The sequence below is a fragment of the Acipenser ruthenus genome, chromosome 50, assembly GCF_902713425.1.
Source record: "Acipenser ruthenus chromosome 50, fAciRut3.2 maternal haplotype, whole genome shotgun sequence".
In the NCBI taxonomy this organism is placed as follows: Eukaryota; Metazoa; Chordata; class Actinopteri; order Acipenseriformes; family Acipenseridae; genus Acipenser; species Acipenser ruthenus.
The window spans coordinates 8,506,499-8,525,657 of NC_081238.1; the positions used below are offsets into that span (position 1 = coordinate 8,506,499).

Below are 19,159 nucleotides of genomic sequence, written 5' to 3' on the forward strand. Positions count from 1 at the left end.
TAACTCCTATTTATTTTAAAGAGGTAAACCACCTGTTCATTTTACAAAACTAGAACCACACAGCTGAGTGATACACTGTATTTCAAGCCCTCTCCAGCACTCTCAGTGTGTTTAGTTTTTCATGTTGTAACATTAACATGATGTCTTGTCCTTTTTTAAATCAATAGCAGTTAATTAAAGCCTGGAGGAAGCGCTTTGATAACGCGTCCCCTCGAGTCTCACAGAGCAGCGCACTCCTTGGCGTGTCTCATTGCTGGTGACTCTTCTGCTGCTGTGGACGCGGCTCTGTTGCCTGGTTTAGTTCGCAGCGCAGTCTGAGGAAGATTAAATCTGTGCCGCTGGACAGCAGGGAGGAATACTGTCCTGGATAAAGAATAGGAGACAAGAATACAGTTTAAGAGAAACTAAATAAAAGCATGGGGTAGAAATAGCAGAGGTTACTGCCTGGAAGTTTACTCGTAAAGAATGACCTTTCTGCGACCCTGTGCTGTATTTACCAAAAACAAGTTCACACGCCCTGAACCTGCAAGACTAGCGAAGAGAAAGCTATGAAACTGCGAGCATGCCTGCGCCATTGTGGATCTGTTTGTGACAACGGCGCTCAACTTGAATTAACCTGATATACTTCTAAAAACATTATCAGGGGTATCGCGTTAGTGTTTGAACATCTCATTCAGAAGAAGAGGACGGGAAATATCAATATAATTACACGAAACACAGATTATATATCTGCGTGAAACTCGCAGCATCGACGCTGCTGCCGCCTGATAGAGAAAGGACTATACCAACTCCGGCATGGGGGAGGGGGTACCTGAATTCAAATTGTATTCACTGGGAAAATATAGAGCTACAAACAGCTCGATTATGATGTTAAAATTGAAAGTCTTATTCATTTTTTATTAAAAGATCCCCGGTATCACAATTGCTCTTGCGGTCCATATTAGATGAATTGTTAAACCGCGCTGATCAGTTTGTATTTTGTGATTGGTATATTCCTCGTTCTGTGGGAGACAGACCCGTTCAGACACTGAGGGAGAGCAGAGAGGAGGTGAGAGAGTCTGCATGGAGCTCTACAATGTGTTTATAAACTACAGAGCGCTGTTATATTGTATTATTTTGAAAGGTCCGGGTTGTAGTGTGGTAGGAGCGCGTTGTTTTATCCGTTCAGACACTGAGGGAGAGCAGAGAGGAGGTGAGAGAGTCTGCATGGAGCTCTACAATGTGTTTATAAACTACAGAGCGCTGTTATATTGTATTATTTTGAAAGGTCCGGGTTGTAGTGTGGTAGGAGCGCGTTGTTTTATCCGTTCAGACACTGAGGGAGAGCAGAGAGGAGGTGAGAGAGTCTGCATGGAGCTCTACAATGTGTTTATAAACTACAGAGCGCTGTTATATTGTATTATTTTGAAAGGTCCGGGTTGTAGTGTGGTAGGAGCGCGTTGTTTTATCCGTTCAGACACTGAGGGAGAGCAGAGAGGAGGTGAGAGAGTCTGCATGGAGCTCTACAATGTGTTTATAAACTACAGAGCGCTGTTATATTGTATTATTTTGAAAGGTCCGGGTTGTAGTGTGGTAGGAGCGCGTTGTTTTATCCGTTCAGACACTGAGGGAGAGCAGAGAGGAGGTGAGAGAGTCTGCATGGAGCTCTACAATGTGTTTATAAACTACAGAGCGCTGTTATATTGTATTATTTTGAAAGGTCCGGGTTGTAGTGTGGTAGGAGCGCGTTGTTTTATCCGTTCAGACACTGAGGGAGAGCAGAGAGGAGGTGAGAGAGTCTGCATGGAGCTCTACAATGTGTTTATAAACTACAGAGCGCTGTTATATTGTATTATTTTGAAAGGTCCGGGTTGTAGTGTGGTAGGAGCGCGTTGTTTTATCCGTTCAGACACTGAGGGAGAGCAGAGAGGAGGTGAGAGAGTCTGCATGGAGCTCTACAATGTGTTTATAAACTACAGAGCGCTGTTATATTGTATTATTTTGAAAGGTCCGGGTTGTAGTGTGGTAGGAGCGCGTTGTTTTATCCGTTCAGACACTGAGGGAGAGCAGAGAGGAGGTGAGAGAGTCTGCATGGAGCTCTACAATGTGTTTATAAACTACAGAGCGCTGTTATATTGTATTATTTTGAAAGGTCCGGGTTGTAGTGTGGTAGGAGCGCGTTGTTTTATCCGTTCAGACACTGAGGGAGAGCAGAGAGGAGGTGAGAGAGTCTGCATGGAGCTCTACAATGTGTTTATAAACTACAGAGCGCTGTTATATTGTATTATTTTGAAAGGTCCGGGTTGTAGTGTGGTAGGAGCGCGTTGTTTTATCCGTTCAGACACTGAGGGAGAGCAGAGAGGAGGTGAGAGAGTCTGCATGGAGCTCTACAATGTGTTTATAAACTACAGAGCGCTGTTATATTGTATTATTTTGAAAGGTCCGGGTTGTAGTGTGGTAGGAGCGCGTTGTTTTATCCGTTCAGACACTGAGGGAGAGCAGAGAGGAGGTGAGAGAGTCTGCATGGAGCTCTACAATGTGTTTATAAACTACAGAGCGCTGTTATATTGTATTATTTTGAAAGGTCCGGGTTGTAGTGTGGTAGGAGCGCGTTGTTTTATCCGTTCAGACACTGAGGGAGAGCAGAGAGGAGGTGAGAGAGTCTGCATGGAGCTCTACAATGTGTTTATAAACTACAGAGCGCTGTTATATTGTATTATTTTGAAAGGTCCGGGTTGTAGTGTGGTAGGAGCGCGTTGTTTTATCCGTTCAGACACTGAGGGAGAGCAGAGAGGAGGTGAGAGAGTCTGCATGGAGCTCTACAATGTGTTTATAAACTACAGAGCGCTGTTATATTGTATTATTTTGAAAGGTCCGGGTTGTAGTGTGGTAGGAGCGCGTTGTTTTATCCGTTCAGACACTGAGGGAGAGCAGAGAGGAGGTGAGAGAGTCTGCATGGAGCTCTACAATGTGTTTATAAACTACAGAGCGCTGTTATATTGTATTATTTTGAAAGGTCCGGGTTGTAGTGTGGTAGGAGCGCGTTGTTTTATCCGTTCAGACACTGAGGGAGAGCAGAGAGGAGGTGAGAGAGTCTGCATGGAGCTCTACAATGTGTTTATAAACTACAGAGCGCTGTTATATTGTATTATTTTGAAAGGTCCGGGTTGTAGTGTGGTAGGAGCGCGTTGTTTTATCCGTTCAGACACTGAGGGAGAGCAGAGAGGAGGTGAGAGAGTCTGCATGGAGCTCTACAATGTGTTTATAAACTACAGAGCGCTGTTATATTGTATTATTTTGAAAGGTCCGGGTTGTAGTGTGGTAGGAGCGCGTTGTTTTATCCGTTCAGACACTGAGGGAGAGCAGAGAGGAGGTGAGAGAGTCTGCATGGAGCTCTACAATGTGTTTATAAACTACAGAGCGCTGTTATATTGTATTATTTTGAAAGGTCCGGGTTGTAGTGTGGTAGGAGCGCGTTGTTTTATCCGTTCAGACACTGAGGGAGAGCAGAGAGGAGGTGAGAGAGTCTGCATGGAGCTCTACAATGTGTTTATAAACTACAGAGCGCTGTTATATTGTATTATTTTGAAAGGTCCGGGTTGTAGTGTGGTAGGAGCGCGTTGTATTTGTGAAGCGGCGTGGCTGTGTCAAATTTAACTCGTTATGAAAACATCTAGCGGGTAAATAATGTCTGGCGGTCTCGCAATTTTTGTCGTGAATTTTTTTTTTTTTTTTGCTTTTTTCTGTTCTTGAGACAGCGTGCAAGTTAGAGCCTAGCAATCGATGATTTAAAAAAGAGATCAAATATATATTTCAGTATCAAATAATTATTTCACTGACTGCAGTGTGGGTTCAAGTGTACCGTTAAGATTGTAACAGGAGCGGTTTCCAAAGCGTGAATCCTGAGCACATCCCATTGTTTTACACTTACCTGAACACGCATGGGAAACTGGCTTTCTATCCCGCTTAATCTTGTATTGATCCGGGTCCTGTCATTCCCGTCGTGCATCTGTGTGATGGACAGTTTTGTTCCCGCTCTTTCCACTGCAGTTCTCGTGCTGTAATCGTGCCCCCCCCCCTTCTCCCTTCCCCCTCCCCGCTCCACTCCCCCCTCCAAATAAACGGCCTCTTTCACAGTATCTTAAACTGTATTCCTGTAATCTCATAGTGCTGTATACATCTGTGAAAGTGAACCAAAGCAAATAATATATGAATTGTAAAAGAAAAAATCTCTGCTCTCCTTGAACTAAACTAAACATTTCAACACATTTTCAGATTTGGAGTGGCTGGTAACGGCTCTCACCTGAAGAGCAGAAAGGACACATTCACTGAGGAGACGGTCAGAGCGAGTGACTAGAGTACTAGAGCCGTGCTGCACATCACACTGACAATACCTGAAGTAAGTGTCTCTCTCTCTATTCATTCAACTTCAATCAGCTTCATACTCGGCTTATATTGTCTCATTGTAACTGAGTGTGTCAGAGCAGTCACTGTGTTACTGGGCAGGATTGTAATTGTGTGCAATGCTTTGTTTATTATTGTGACATTGTTGCTTAATATTACAGAAGGAAACGTATCTGAAAGGCTAAGAGTTTAGCACAAGAATGTGCGTTACAATACAATTAATCTCTGTTATTTTCACAGATTAAAAAGGGCTGATCACTTGCTTTTAAATTAATTTTTCAGTAGATCTCTTTTCCATGACTCATTTCCGACTGTTTCTTAAGTGAACAGTACTGTGCAAGTTATTGCTGTACACACAGAGGTGCCTCAAATCAATACTATGCAAGTTATTGCTCTGCACACAGAGGTGCCTCAAATCAATACTATGCAAGTTATTGCTGTACACACAGAGGTGCCTCAGATCAATACTATGCAAGTTATTGCTCTGCACACAGAGGTGCCTCAAATCAATACTATGCAAGTTATTGCTCTGCACACAGAGGTGCCTCAAATCAGTAATTGCAGTAACATTCTAAACAATTAGCCTTGTTTTTAATAAGTAAAAACTTTATAAGGACAATGAAAAAGTGCCATGGCCATGAAAAAAAAAAGTTGTATTTATCAAAAGCATCTCTCCCTGTATTTGTACTAAAGGGTGTCTATCAATGCAGGCTGTATTATTATTGTTCTCTTTGTGCCTTTACTTTACAGGCATTTAAAATTACTGTTAAAAAAACAACATTTTCATAAGTCCAGCTTCCATACACTTTAGCTATCAATGGTAGATGCATGTTTTAGTCACACATTTGTAAATATGTCACATTTTGACTCTGGGTATGTTACCAAGTTATTATTATTTATTTATTAGCAGACGCCCTTATCCAGGGCGACTTACAATTGTTACAAGATATCACATTATTTTTTTACATTCAGTTACCCATTTATACAGTTGGGTTTTTACTGGGTTAGCAATCTAGGTAAAGTACCTTGCTCAAGGGTACAGCAGCAGTGTCTCCACCTGGGATTGAACCCACGACCCTCCAGTCAAGAGTCCAGAGCCCTAACCACTACTCCACACTGCTGCCCAGTTACTAATATTACATTTTCTTGGGATGAAGGAAAATATTTTAGTGATTCAAAATAATGGTGTTTAAATTAAACCAAATGTCACAGCCATAACATTTTCTTGGTAAAGTTTCTATAAAAGTTGGATACTACATTATATATTTTGTTCAGACTTTCTCTGCAAAGCTAATTTTTTAAAATGTATGTTCTGGAATAAACATGTTGACCCTTTCTAATAGTAAGTGCCCAGATTAGCGTCATGGACGTGACAGTTCTGGATGTGACTGGTAGTAAACTTGATGAGATTGCAGAGTAATCCCATGTCTTATCATGCACAAGCTAAATATTAATTGAAATCACTGAAGGGCATCAGAGCACATTGTCATGAGACCATATAAACAGATCTCAAGACCAAACAATCACGTCGCTCATCTTAATGGGGATTAAAGTGTTTTCTGTCATCTGCTGGTCTTACATTTTTGTGTTCATGTTAACGCCCCTCCATAGTAAAATGTTAAAATGACAGTTGGTGGCAATGTGCTGAAACACGCACATTTCATTGATTTACTGTAAGATCAACAAAATACACGTATGTTTAAACTGCAGTCTCATCGTGTTAGTTCAGTCACTTCATTCAAAGCACTTGCTTTTCACTTTGCATCGCGTTATTATAACCATTCAGGACGCACTTCAAGAAGCTTTTATTTCTTATTTCTGTGCCAGTTTACATGTTTTTATTTAATAATAGGGGTGCTCTGATAATCGGGAGCCTGTCTGCATGGCACCGATAAGAGGAAATAAACACACACACACTCGTCTATCTGCAGTGTGTGTTATTTTAGCTGATAATGTACATCCATATACATGATTGAATTTCATCCAGCACAGAATTTAATGTTTGCTCAGGCATGCTTACTAATGATGCAAGAACATTGAGACACTCATTTTACCAGTGCTGTGTATCGTGTGATCATCCTGCAGTAAATAAGTCTCAAAAGAGCGGTGTTTGGATTTTTAATATCTGAAGACAACAATAGGATAGCGAGTTGTGTGCAGAACAGACTTGATGCTGCATTAAATCCAGCGATGGACTGCGAGTAGAATATTATTCTGATGCTTTAAAAAAAAAAAATAGGTTGAATCCTAAATAACACTGATGGTTTAAAATTGTTATTATTATTATTATTATTATTATTATTATTATTATTATTATTATTATTATTATTATTATTATTATTAGTAATTGTGTATCTTGCTCAATCTCATTGGGTGCGGGTGTATTCTGTGGCTTTTTGAAGCTGTAATTGATTACTGTGCTGTCTTGTTCAGTAACTAATTCAAGTTTGTCTGAATTTTGTAAGCGGTTATTTTCATGAGATCTTTTTGTTTTTGATGAAGTGAACAGTTTAAGCTGTGCTTCATTTTGAAGCAGTGTATGCTTACAATAAGAATGGAACGGCCGCTGTTGTAGTTCACATTGTCTAGACTGTGTTTCTTTTCTACTGTACAGTACAGGTAGAGGTTATGATACGCAATGCTAGACAGCAAGTGGCTATACAAATTAATGTCACATTGTATATTTTTACTAGTACAAATGCAAAATGTTATTTTTGTGTGACTGTTGTAAAACAAATGTATAAATTGCTGTCCAGCACACAGTATAATACTTCGTTATTCTTTGTATTCATTTTCTGAAGTAAATGCAACACGTAAACAATACCTGTTCATTTTAACATTCATAATTGTAAAACAGTTTCAATTTGGCCCTGGGTCTTGTTCTAGTAGTTTACAATAGCTTACATGCACTGTCTATTATTATCGGTGTCGTCGATATGGACAGAGAACCATCGACTATCAGCATCGGACAAGAAAATCTTTATCAGTGCACCCGAATTACTGCAGCACTTCATGACTGTCACTACATTACTTTATACTCTGAATTACTGCAGCACTTCATCACTGTCAGCACATTACTTTATACTCTGAATTACTGCAGCACTTCATGACTGTCACTACATTACTTTATACTCTGAATTACTGCAGCACTTCATGACTGTCACTACATTACTTTATACTCTGAATTACTGCAGCACTTCATCACTGTCAGCACATTACTTTATACTCTGAATTACTGCAGCACTTCATGACTGTCAGCACATTACTTTATACTCTGAATTACTGCAGCACTTCATGACTGTCAGCACATTACTTTATACTCTGAATTACTGCAGCACTTCATGACTGTCACTACATTACTTTATACTCTGAATTACTGCAGGACTTCATGACTGTCAGTACATTACTTTATACTCTGAATTACTGCAGCACTTCATGACTGTCAGCACATTACTTTATACTCTGAATTACTGCAGCACTTCATGACTGTCACTACATTACTTTATGCTCTGAATTACTGCAGCACTTCATGACTGTCACTACATTACTTTATACTCTGAATTACTGCAGCACTTCATGACTGTCACTACATTACTTTATACTCTGAATTACTGCAGCACTTCATGACTGTCACTACATTACTTTATACTCTGAATTACTGCAGCACTTCATGACTGTCACTACATTACTTTATACTCTGAATTACTGCAGCACTTCATCACTGTCAGCACATTACTTTATACTCTGAATTACTGCAGCACTTCATGACTGTCACTACATTACTTTATACTCTGAATTACTGCAGCACTTCATGACTGTCAGCACATTACTTTATACTCTGAATTACTGCAGCACTTCATGACTGTCACTACATTACTTTATACTCTGAATTACTGCAGCACTTCATGACTGTCAGCACATTACTTTATACTCTGAATTACTGCAGCACTTCATGACTGTCACTACATTACTTTATACTCTGAATTACTGAAGCACTTCATTACTTTATACTCTGAATTACTGCAGCACTTCATGACTGTCAGTACATTACTTTATACTCTGAATTACTGCAGCACTTCATGACTGTCACTACATTACTTTATACTCTGAATTACTGCAGCACTTCATGACTGTCAGCACATTACTTTATACTCTGAATTACTGCAGCACTTCATGACTGTCACTACATTACTTTATACTCTGAATTACTGAAGCACTTCATTACTTTATACTCTGAATTACTGCAGCACTTCATGACTGTCAGTACATTACTTTATACTCTGAATTACTGAAGCACTTCATTACTTTATACTCTGAATTACTGCAGCACTTCATGACTGTCAGTACATTACTTTATACTCTGAATTACTGCAGCACTTCATCACTGTCAGCACATTACTTTATACTCTGAATTACTGCAGCACTTCATGACTGTCACTACATTACTTTATACTCTGAATTACTGCAGCACTTCATCACTGTCACTACATTACTTTATACTCTGAATTACTGAAGCACTTCATTACTTTATACTCTGAATTACTGCAGCACTTCATGACTGTCAGTACATTACTTTATACTCTGAATTACTGAAGCACTTCATTACTTTATACTCTGAATTACTGCAGCACTTCATGACTGTCAGCACATTACTTTATACTCTGAATTACTGCAGCACTTCATGACTGTCAGTACATTACTTTATAATCTGAATTACTGCAGCACTTCATGACTGTCAGCACATTATACTCTGAATTACTGCAGCACTTCATGACTGTCAGCACATTACTTTATACTCTGAATTACTGCAGCACTTCATGACTGTCACTACATTACTTTATACTCTGAATTACTGCAGCACTTCATGACTGTCAGCACATTACTTTATACTCTGAATTACTGCAGCACTTCATGACTGTCAGCACATTACTTTATACTCTGAATTACTGCAGCACTTCATGACTGTCACTACATTACTTTATACTCTGAATTACTGCAGCACTTTATCACTGTCAGCACATTACTTTATACTCTGAATTACTGCAGCACTTCATCACTGTCAGCACATTACTTTATACTCTGAATTACTGCAGCACTTCATCACTGTCAGCACATTACTTTATACTGTGAATTACTGCAGCACTTCATGACTGTCAGCACATTACTTTATACTCTGAATTTTTTGCCATAAAACATCTGCTGCAAATAAAGTATTTTTTGTTGTAGAGGAAAAAAAGAAAAGAGATGAGTCCCCTTTGGTTATATTATTATTATTATTTGTATTAATAGAGATGAATGCCATTTGTTTATATTATTATTATTTGTATTATTAATAGAGATGAGTGCCCTTTGTTTATATTATTATTATTATTTGTATTATTAATAGAGATGAGTGCCCTTTGGTTATATTATTATTATTTGTATTATTAATAGAGATGAGTGTCCTTTGGTTATATTATTATTATTATTTGTATTATTAATAGAGATGAGTGCCCTTTGGTTATATTATTATTATTATTATTTGTATTGTTAATAGAGATGAGTGCCCTTTGGTTATATTATTATTATTATTATTTGTATTATTAATAGAGATGAGTGTCCTTTGGTTATATTATTATTATTTGTATTATTAATAGAGATGAGTGCCCTTTGTTTATATTATTATTATTTGTATTATTAATAGAGATGAGTGTCCTTTGGTTATATTATTATTATTTGTATTATTAATAGAGATGAGTGCCCTTTGTTTATATTATTATTATTTGTATTATTAATAGAGATGAGTGCTCTTTGGTTATATTATTATTTGAATTCTTGTTTGCGGTGCGGATGAAATGCCGCTGCCATTATTTGTTATTGTTTTGTATTTTGTATTTTAAAAACCTCGTGAGGATGCGTGACTGATCAGCTACTGATTATTTAACTAGCTGACAGTCACGCATCCTTATTAAACTCGTGCAGACTGTGGCCGAGGGGTAATAATTAATTAACAGCTAGTTAACCCCTCGGCTAGAGTATAAAATACGTGCTGGATGAAAACCAGCACGATACGTGTTTGGTTCCTTTTGTTTTGTCTTTGTTTAAGTCTTTTATTTCCTATAGTTTAATAAATGAACTGAATGCCGTAGCGTTTCAGTGTTGCCCCGCCAGTACCTGTTTGTTTTGGTTTTGTGTTTCTGGTCTGAAGTCATGCACTGCAAGCCATCTTGTTCACAATCTCCTATTTAAAATAACACATCTGCAATCATTTCAGTCTTGAATGCAGAAAATAACTATAAACAGATGTGGCAATGAATTAACAAAGTTATGTGAAACAAGTCAGTTTTGAGTTTTGTGCATTTTCAGATTAACACTTGAACCGCCGAAAGGTTCATTTGGCGTCTATTTTAAAACAGCTTCGATATGAAAATGAAAAACAATCGGATACAACTTCATATTTTTATTTATGAACACCATATATAACATTTGCACAGCAAAAACACTGTATATCACATATACATAAATATGAAAACTGTAATACACATTACACAATAAACTACTGTGTAAACAGGTGTAGAAAGTTGTATGCACATACAAAATTATAAAAAATAAATAACTAGTTCTAAAAATAAAACAAAAATATAACATAACAAGCGACATGAATGCGCTTTGAGGGAAACAGAGTTCAAAGGCACATCTATTACAGCTGTCTAATTAGTACAATCCACACAGAAAACACACTTTTCAACTTTACCAGTGCATGTGCCACAGACTGCCTGTTCACAACGGACGCAGGCTTCCAGTGTTTTGTTTCTGTTGCATTTAGCAGCCTGGCCTTGTCTTTTCCTTCGTGTGCCAGTGGCTGCAGCGCTGGCTGAAGGTTGAGGGGCATTTGCAAGCCGGATTGCACTTCTCTGATCAAAATGTTTCTGCTGCAGCTCCAGCGCTAGCTGCAGAATGAAGTTCCTCCGGGAGATTGTGTTCCCGGTGCACTCCTTGTACAAAACAAAAGCCAGGTCCAAAACATAAAAAAACAGCCACAGGTCACCTGCGAGAACCACCTTTGATAGAATACTGCCGTGCCCTTTGATCAAGTACATCCACACCATACTCCGTTGTGTTGTAAAGTGAAACACTCTCTGGCTTTCGTTTAGCTTTGTCCTGATGGTCACTGATTTATGCAGAGAGCTTAGAATTAATAATAATAATAATAATAATAATAATAATAATAATAATAATAATAATAATATATGGTGTGTAGAATGACTTTCATCAGTGTTTCAAGCACTCAGCAGGATTATAATAGGCGGTTGTATTGCAATGTTTTACTGTTCTGTATTTAATATGCATCTTTTTGTAAATGGCCCCAACATTTAATCTCAACCTTGTGAGATAAGCCATTGCAAGAAACATTTCAAGAATAATGTCTACACATAAGATTGTTAGTGATATGAGCGAGTTTCTGAAAATTTGCTCGGTGATTTCATTTCCTGCAAAGGGTGAAAGTGCTATTTTAATGATATTTCTGTAAGTTTCAGTAGTTTGACATGTACAAAAGCAGCTGACAGCACTTACATCATTATATAATAATTTGATTGTTAGGGAACTTGTAAATAAATGACCTTCCTGCTTGAAAAATCATACTGTTAGTTGGATAGGAAAATGTTTATTTGCATGTAAATCATTATATTATGTGAAGATTGGAACTAAGTTTTAGGCTACCAATAATCAGGATAATAATTAGAATTAATAATAGAAATGCTGGAAAATGCTGCCAATCTGTCTGTTGAATAAAGAAAAGGAGACTCTCGCTCTCTAAACTAGGAGAGCTATCCTTGCCTGTTATTGAGAAATATTATTTGGCTGCAAGGCTATATTCGGTGCAATACTGGATTTTCAAAAATTTTAATGCCGGATGTACCCACGTGAAACCATCTCGAAAACTCTGACTATTCACATCTCCTACCTGGTCCCCAAAACAGCTGCTATAAATCATTTATATGTGGACGATGATGTCATGGTGACGGTAGACGCCCATTTTAAGGCGTTTTAAACAACCATTGGTTGCTTACCAAATGACTGACATCTCCAAAGGCTCCAACAACCAATCAGGGATAGTTTTATATACTTTCAAAACAAAAGTAGTTAGACAGAAAGCTAGATGAGTTAGTTTGTTTATTTTTTTCTCTGTCTGGAGATTCGGCGATCTTCACAGGATAAACAACACAGATGACCGTCCAACCAAAATGCATTTCACTTAAGCCCCAGCCCAAGAGAAATACATTTTATTATGAGGTGCAGCATTTCAGTATCTTAGGTTTCGGTTTAGACGACTGGTATATACCATGATTTTAAAGTGCAGCATTACTGGAGAGCAGACTAAATTGCTTTGCTTTACAGTACCAAGAATGCTTACCGACTGTGGCAAAGTTGTTTGCAGTGTACAGGTGCAGGAGTGATATGGTGTGTAATTATCAGACAGAGATTTGTAATCCAGTTGAAAGTAATTTATTTTTAACAATCCAGGTCTGGTGACCAAATAATGATCCCTGGCAATACACAGCAATGTGTAGAGCACGGGGTAAATAATAACGAGTTTGCAGTCTCAAATAAAACACACAAGTATCCCTCCTACAATATAAATACACGGTCACCAGTCCTGGATGCGTGCTGTAGTGCTCGTGGTGGGTTATACAGATTTATCAGTGACAATAGTGCAGTGCTGTTCCAGGTTTTGTGCTGGCCCTTGGCAACAGCTCTGGAATGTGTTAGTCATCTATTAATACAACAACCAACAATTATAGGCAAAACAAAACACTCACGATAAGTTATCACGATACTGCACAGGTCCTTCCAGGTTATTTTCTCGTAACCAAAGTGAAGGAACAGATTGCGATTCTCCGTCCCCATTCATGCCGTCACACATGACCCCTTGGTAAACGAGTGCAGCTTCCCCTCCAATTTGTGACTGCCACGTCTTTCCCCTTCCAGGTCAATGAGTTAATTAACTGGAGTTCCACCCCCATTCTAGCTGGCCGACTTCCCTTGAACCCTGGGAAAGGACTGTCGGGCCAGCCCGTCCAAGGTACAACTCTGTTCTCGCTACTTAGCGCCCTGACAGGTCAGGAGGGAGATTTACCACCAAGAATCACTGTGTTTCTCTCACACCGACCCAAAAGAAAACTTCAGTTTTTATTACAGAAAGTGTTGATGAGTTGACAGACCTATCTGATGTTGAACTTCTTCACATTACGCAGCCATCAAATAATTTGGTGTAAAATGATCCTGATACACAAGCTGAAAGTCACGTTACGCCAGTCCGACCTCAAACAGGTAGAATGTTCACCGGAGCGGAAGGGTTAAAAGCAGCAGGAGATGGTGCCTCCCTTCCAAATCGAAGCAGATCATTCCACACCTGTGGGGCTCTGAAGCTGAACGCTCTGCCACCTGCCTGCTTTCTCTGTGTCCTTGGAATACTTGTCATGGGTAAGAAAATACATGGGAGTTACTGTTTACATTTCCATGTGAGACGAGTTGTCAGACAGATGTGTAAATGAAGACAATAACACCTGTTTCTTGAAACATCTGATTTGCATGTTTTCAATGCTCCGCTCCATTTCTGATGACAGAATGAAATCTTAATTGGCACGGAATGACCACCTTGGAGTAGAAACACACAAGTGACTCAAATGACAGGCTTGTTGTTGATTTAAACACTTCCACCTCTGTGTTCTGGGAGGGGAAATGTCTTCACACAAGGGGTGGTTGATATGATGTCATTGGGCACGCACTGCAGTTCAGGGGCTATGTGCGCGCATACTGGGCCAAAGCCAGCCTAGGTCTATGCTCAAGTGTAAACGGGCTCAAATGATAGGAATCTTAATCTGATAGACCCTGTGACAAAGCACGAATGAATCTGAATCAACAATCTCCCTCTCGACCTGTGAGAGCACTGTACAGCAGGAATTGCGTGCCCCGTACTGAATGTTTCGGCAGTTCATTCCGGGGGCAGTCGGAAGCCGGCCGTTCAGGAAAGGGATGGCGTCACGGTACAAGGAGTCCCCGCCCTAGTACGGTAAGCAAAGTTTCATTCATGAATTGGAAGAGACTTGATTGAACTAGCTATCGGAGGGGGCGAGGCTGAGGGTACCTTAGGGGGATGTGATGTCATAATCGGTTCCTTTGTTGTGGTTGATGGGAGGAAACGAGGACTGTTTGGAGCGAGGGTTAAGTGCTTTGTGTTTGTTTTGCAACCGTGTGTCTCTTATCATTCTCAGAATAATTAACCCTTTGCGGTCCTATGTCGGACCTGGTCGGACATTGCAATTATTCCTATCCGGTCCAATGTCGGACCCTGTCCGACATCATCAAAAAAACACAAATAACGGGTTTCTAGTCGTTTTTTCTCCGGAAAAAGCCGGGAAAACCATTCAATGGCCGAGTGGGAGCGACAGGAGCCGAGACAAGCCGATAAAAAAAAAAAAAAAAAGGACGTATCTCATGAATAGTCATACTTGCCCCTGGCATCGGATAGGGGCAATCATAAGGAAACAAGCTGACTGATACTGTATCAGTGCACAGAGAATATTACGGACATTTGCAGAGCTTTTTTGAGATGTTATAGTAATAAAATAATGACTTGGATCACGTTATTGAGGAGTTTGGTGATAAAATGAGTGATCAGGAGATGATTGATCGGTATGTACGACTATTATTATTATTATTATTATTATTATTATTATTATTATTTATTTATTAGCATATGTGAAAGCTATAGCGAATGAAAGGGTGGGGCGGGGCTGGAGATGCCTAGTGAGTGCTTTGTTGATATGCAGGGCCTTTTAAACCCGTTTGACTGTGAAAAAAAATACTTTTAAACAGTGCGTCTAAAATTAACTGCGCGTGTGAAAATAAATTGGTCCTGACGTGCCTGACACACACTTAATAAATGGACTGCAAAGGGTTAAGCACAGATCTGGGAGCTGCAGCCTGGGCCCAGCGATTCACCCGGACTTCACCGCACCTGCACTTAATCAAGCATCACTGTTTCCAGCACCGCACCTGCACTACGAGCATGCACTGTCCGGAGACGTGACTGTTTGTGTTGTGTTTGTGATTATTATTTTGGGACTGCAACCCCTTGTTTAGACGCTGGCAATACCCATTGCTGGGTAGAGCCAGCTTTATTATTTAATTTTTGTTCAAGAAATAAAAAGGAACTTGAACCGTGAACTTTGTGTTTGTCCTTGTCTAGAACACCTGCATCACCCTTTCACTACGCACTACAACCCACACATTCACAGACCCTGAGTCAGTTCAGGTCCGAGCTGTAAGTGTAAACACACCGATAGAGAACAGATCGTAATACTTCATTTCATTTTCTGCTTTCAGGACTGCCTTATCCTGGTGAAAGCCAAGGAACAAAGATGGAGTTGGTGCCTATCTGCATTAAACAGGAGATGCCTGAACTGGAGCCTGTCCACATTAAAGAAGAGACTGAACTGGAGCCTGTCCACATGAAAGAAGAGACTGAACTGGAGCCTGTCCACATTAAAGAAGAGACTGAACTGGAGCCTGTCCACATTAAAGAGGAGACTGAACTGGAGCCTGTCCACATGAAAGAAGAGACTGAACTGGAGCCTGTCCACATTAAAGAAGAGACTGAACTGGAGCCTGTCCACATTAAAGAAGAGACTGAACTGGAGCCTGTCCATATTAAAGAACAGGAAACTGAACTGGAGCCTGTCCACATTAAAGAAGAAGAGACTGAACTGGAGCCTGTCCACATTAAAGAAGAGACTGAACTGGAGCCTGTCCACATTAAAGAAGAAGAGACTGAACTGGAGCCTGTCCACATTAAAGAAGAGGAGACTGAACTGGAGCCTGTCCACATTAAAGAAGAGACTGAACTGGAGCCTGTCCACATTAAAGAAGAAGAGACTGAACTGGAGCCTGTCCACATTAAAGAAGAGGAGACTGAACTGGAGCCTGTCCACATTAAAGAAGAGACTGAACTGGAGCCTGTCCACATTAAAGAAGAGACTGAACTGGAGCCTGTCCACATTGAAGGGGAATCTGTTGACTTGTTTAAGGATACAGAAAATATATCCCGGCCAAAGATATTACATCAGTGTAATAAATGTGGGCAAAGCTTCAGCAAGCCAGGAAGCCTAAAAACACACCAGCAGAGTCACACTGGAGAGAAGCCGCACCACTGTACTGAATGTGGAAAAAGCTTCCGTGAGTTAGCAGTCCTAAAAAGACACCAGCGACTTCACACTGGAGAAAAGCCATATCAATGTACTGAATGTGGGAAGTGCTTCAATGCGTCAGGAAGCCTAAAAAGACACCAGCGACTTCACACTGGAGAGAAGCCATATCACTGTTTTGAATGTGGGAAAAGCTTCACTGAGAAAGGAAAACTAAACAAACACCAGCGAATTCACACTGGAGAGAAGCCGTATCAATGTACTGAATGTGGGAAGAGCTTTAATGCGTCAGGAAACCTAAACAAACACCAGCGAATTCACACTGGAGAGAAGCCGTATCAATGTACTGAATGTGGGAAGAGCTTTAATGCGTCAGGAAACCTAAAAACACACCAGCGACTTCACACTAGAGAGAAGCCATATCAATGTACTGAATGCGGGGAAAGCTTCACTAACAAAGGAAAACTAAAAAAACACCAGCGAATTCACACTGGAGAGAAGCCGTATCACTGTGTTGAATGTGGAGAGAGCTTCAGTGAGTCAGGAAACCTAAATAAACACCAACGCATTCACACTGGAGAGAAGCCGTATCAATGTACTAAATGTGGAAAGAGCTTCACTGACAAAGGAAAATTAAAAACACACCAGCGAATTCACACTGGAGAGAAGCCGTATCACTGTGTTGAATGTGGGGAGAGCTTTAGGCAGTCAGGAACACTAAAAATACACCAGCGCATTCACACTGGAGAGAAGCCGTATCATTGTGTTGAATGTGGGGAGAGCTTTAGGCAGTCAGGAAGCCTAAAAACACACCAGCGAATTCACACTGGATCCAGCCTCCCTCCCTCCCAGTCCCTCACCTCTCCACCCTGCTTGTTTGAGTGTGTGGAGAGCTGTCTGATTCCTTGTCTCTCTCTCACCCTGCAGTAAAGGGGGGTCCCCAGGAGTGAGAGCCAGCCTGAATCCAGAGACACTGAGAAGGGGAGCATGTCAAACTGAAGGAGACAGACCCATTCTTTCAGAATGAACTGCATTGGAAATGAATCTCACTCATCATGCTGTGAGAATTTATGTCAAGCTTGTTTCTGTGAACACATTAAACAAAGATGCCAAAAACACATCGTATTTTTAAAATACCATTACTGTACCAGTGTCGGTGAGAACAGAAGTGAATTATTTAAAAGAAACTAAAACTAAGAATCTCTTCCTGGGTGTGGCAGCAGTGTGCCCTTCATATTACTAGAATGGCCTCTAAGCTCTTGCACCAGTGCAAGCTGAAACAACCTTTATTTTATTTCACCTGGTGCAAACTTTGCACTGGAGCAAATGCTGTTTTACATTTTTACCACTTTTTTAAAACTTTTAAATTGCATTCCCTGCCTCAAGATGGCTTCACATGTACCTGCATGGACCTCTCAGAACTACATTTCCCATCATCCTCCTGCTCACATATGTAACCAAGATGGATTTACCAGTGAGCAGGAGGATTATGGGAAATGTAGTTCTGAGAGGTCCATGCGAGTACATGGGAAGCCATCTTGAGGCAGGGAATGCAATTTAAAATTTAAAAAAAAGTGGTCAAAATGTAAAAAAATAAATTTAAACAATACACACACCTTACATAAACAGTTGTAGCAACACATGGGAACATGCGACACAATCAAATAAAAAGGTCCTTATGTACCCTTTAAGTACTGATAACCTCCAAGCGTGTTGTATACTGGAGCCCTATCATTTTAGTAGAGCTGTATAAATATACTGTAAAACATGAAAAGTTTGCAAGCAAACAATTCACAAAATGTGCATTTACTCAAATCTGCAAAACCTACATGCTACAGCATTACCATTATTACTACATTCATAGTTTATACAGTTTATGAATAATTGATCTAAACAATCTGCAGAATGAAGTTGCCTCAGACTGTTTGACAGTAACAGAGCTGGTGCTTTTGTGGAATCACCATTAGCTGCTTATTCCTTTGGGCAAAATATGGCTTATTTGCTTGTATTTGGTATCAGTATGCTATCATTAAATTGACAATGCAGTACGTCCAAAGGCAGGCTTAGTTATTTATAAAGGATTTCATTGACATTGACATTGGTTTCCTGTATGTTTTCCAGTATCTGTGTATATCAAGGGCACATTATTATGTTTCCATTACCTCTGTATGTAAAAGGTTTGTCACTGTTTAAACTGTCAATGATTCCTGAGATAAAGATCTGCAGTGGAACTGAACAAACCCAAGGGAGACATTGAAAAAGGGGAAGATGCTGCTGTTTGTGGTGAATATTCCCTGAATATGATATTAATACATGGAAGTGTATTATAAATGTAACTGGACAGATTAATGAAATCTGTGTCTTGAAGAAAAAGGGCTCCTTTCCTGCAGACACACTGAACTGTGTGACCCCTGAACTAGGTGAGCAGGGCTGGGTGGCATCTGGACTGGATTAGGCTGAAAGGACAGTTGAATTCTGTACAGATAATTCACAACGGCAACAAGAAGTGGTTTGACGCGAGGAAGACATAAAGCATCGATGTCCTAGCGGAAAAGGACATTAAACATCAAAGGACCTCATGTGGAGAG

At 39.9% G+C, this 19,159-nt stretch overlaps 3 protein-coding genes across 5 annotated transcripts in view; 1 reads left to right on the forward strand and 2 right to left on the reverse strand.

Moving 5' to 3' along the window:
• The window catches only part of LOC117965878 (zinc finger protein 501-like), a 628,111-nt gene that overhangs the window by 570,264 nt on the left and 38,688 nt on the right, over positions 1-19,159 (reverse strand). The gene's annotated exons all lie outside the window — the stretch shown is intronic.
• The window catches only part of LOC131722023 (zinc finger protein OZF-like), a 307,153-nt gene that overhangs the window by 211,457 nt on the left and 76,537 nt on the right, over positions 1-19,159 (reverse strand). The window lies entirely within an intron of this gene.
• On the forward strand, positions 948-18,010 carry LOC131722017 (zinc finger protein 436-like). Of its 2 annotated transcripts, XM_059015567.1 has the most exons (3): positions 948-1,048; positions 4,255-4,378; positions 15,754-18,010. In XM_059015567.1, the coding sequence occupies exon 3, from the start codon at positions 15,789-15,791 to the stop codon at positions 17,499-17,501; it is 1,713 nt and encodes a 570-aa protein (XP_058871550.1). In that variant the 5' UTR covers positions 948-1,048; positions 4,255-4,378; positions 15,754-15,788; the 3' UTR covers positions 17,502-18,010. The 2 variants fall into 2 exon arrangements, with proteins under 2 accessions (XP_058871550.1, XP_058871549.1); XM_059015566.1 differs by lacking the exon at positions 948-1,048 and having other exon boundaries at positions 4,155-4,378.

Excerpts from the sequence above, each read along its gene's own strand:
- LOC131722017 (XM_059015567.1), top strand. The coding sequence starts at position 15,789 with ATGGAGTTGGTGCCTATCTGCATTAAACAGGAGATGCCTGAACTGGAG.